The 1,408-nt window shown below is 43.6% G+C and overlaps 1 protein-coding gene across 1 annotated transcript; it reads right to left on the minus strand.

The window, feature by feature from the left end:
* Positions 1–390: 390 nt before the first annotated feature.
* LOC139848946 (uncharacterized) lies at positions 391–810 on the minus strand. The gene is made up of 2 exons (XM_071838627.1): positions 670–810; positions 391–567 (listed from the first exon to the last, which is right to left on the minus strand). Exons 1-2 carry the CDS (start codon positions 808–810, stop codon positions 391–393), a joined length of 318 nt encoding a protein of 105 aa, XP_071694728.1.
* Positions 811–1,408: the final 598 nt, after the last annotated feature.

The following is a 1,408-nucleotide window of genomic DNA, read 5'->3' on the forward strand; positions in this document are numbered from 1 at the left end:
GATCCACGCAGCATGTAACGAAGATAAATGCTCCATCACAAATTCTTCGGATTCCCAAGTACACTCGGACCCCTTTCGGTGACGCCATTGTACTTTATAAGTCCGAATTCTCTTATTCCGAATCTCTTTAACCTTTTCATCAAGAATAGCGACCGGCTCTTCCACATACTCTCGTTTGTTATTTAGAGTAATCTCATTCAACGGTACCCACATCGAGTCATCCGCAAGACACTTGTGAAGATAGGAAACATGGAATGTGTTATGGATTCCCGCAAGCTCTTCGGGTAACTCCAAACGATAAGCAACTTCACCAACATGTGCCAACACTTTAAAGGGTCTAATAAATCGAGGAGCAAGTTTTCCTCACTTTCGGAACCTAAATATACCCTTCTATGGTGACACCTTAAGCATCACCATATCCCCTTTTTTAAAATCAATTGGTCGCCTACGCTTATCCGCATATGACTTTTGTCGATCTTGTGCCGCTTTGAAACGGGCACGAATCATGTCAATCTTTTGGTTCGTCTCGAGAACCACTTCGGTACCACCAATTTCTCTTTGACCCACCTCGCCCCAACAAATCGGGGTTCAGCATCGTCGCCCATAGAGCATCTCATACGGTGGCATTCCAATACTAGGATGGTAGCTATTATTATACGAGAACTCCACCAACGGTAAATGCTCATCCCAACTTCCACCAAAGTCAATTACACACACCCGAAGCATATCCTCCAAGGTTTGGATGGTCCTCTCGCTTTGACCGTCCATTTGAGGATGAAAAGCGGTGCTTAATTTCACTTGAGTACCCATTTCAGTATGAAACTTACCCCAAAATCGAGAAGTAAACCGCGTATCGCGATCTGAAAAATAGACACTGGTACCCCGTGTCTCGAAATCACCTCTTTAATGAACAACCTTGCCAACATCTCAGACAAAATCGCCTCGCGTATAGGAAGAAACAAAGCACTTTTCGTCAACTGATCAACGATTACCCAAATTGTATCGTAGTGGGTTCTCGCTGTTTTTGGAAACTTAGTGATAAAATCCATGGTAAGATGCTCCCACTTCCACTTCGGGATCTCATACGGTTGTACCATACCATAAGGCTTTTGATGTTCGGCCTTAACTTGCAAGCAAGTAACACATTGCTCAACATACTTGACCACATCACGCTTCATATCGGGCCACCAATACTCTTTCTTCAAGTGAAGATAAATCTTTATAGCACCCGGATGAATAGAATACTTTGATTTGTGCGCCTCATCAAGCAGCACCGCACGGTGATAACCCAATTTCGGCACCCACACTCGACCTTGAAAACACAACAATCCATGCGTGCCTAGGACAATCAAATCTGTTTGTCCTTGAATTCGCTCTTCGTGCTTATGATTAAAAAATGCCTCAATTT

This window comes from Rutidosis leptorrhynchoides, chromosome 5 (assembly GCF_046630445.1).
Source record: "Rutidosis leptorrhynchoides isolate AG116_Rl617_1_P2 chromosome 5, CSIRO_AGI_Rlap_v1, whole genome shotgun sequence".
NCBI lineage: Eukaryota > Viridiplantae > Streptophyta > Magnoliopsida > Asterales > Asteraceae > Rutidosis > Rutidosis leptorrhynchoides.

Excerpts from the sequence above, each read along its gene's own strand:
- LOC139848946 (XM_071838627.1), bottom strand. The coding sequence starts at position 810 with ATGGGTACTCAAGTGAAATTAAGCACCGCTTTTCATCCTCAAATGGAC. Across the intron at positions 568-669 it reads GGGATGAGCATTTACCGTTG|GTGGGTCAAAGAGAAATTGG; the intron begins GTGGAGTTCTCG and ends TGTTGGGGCGAG.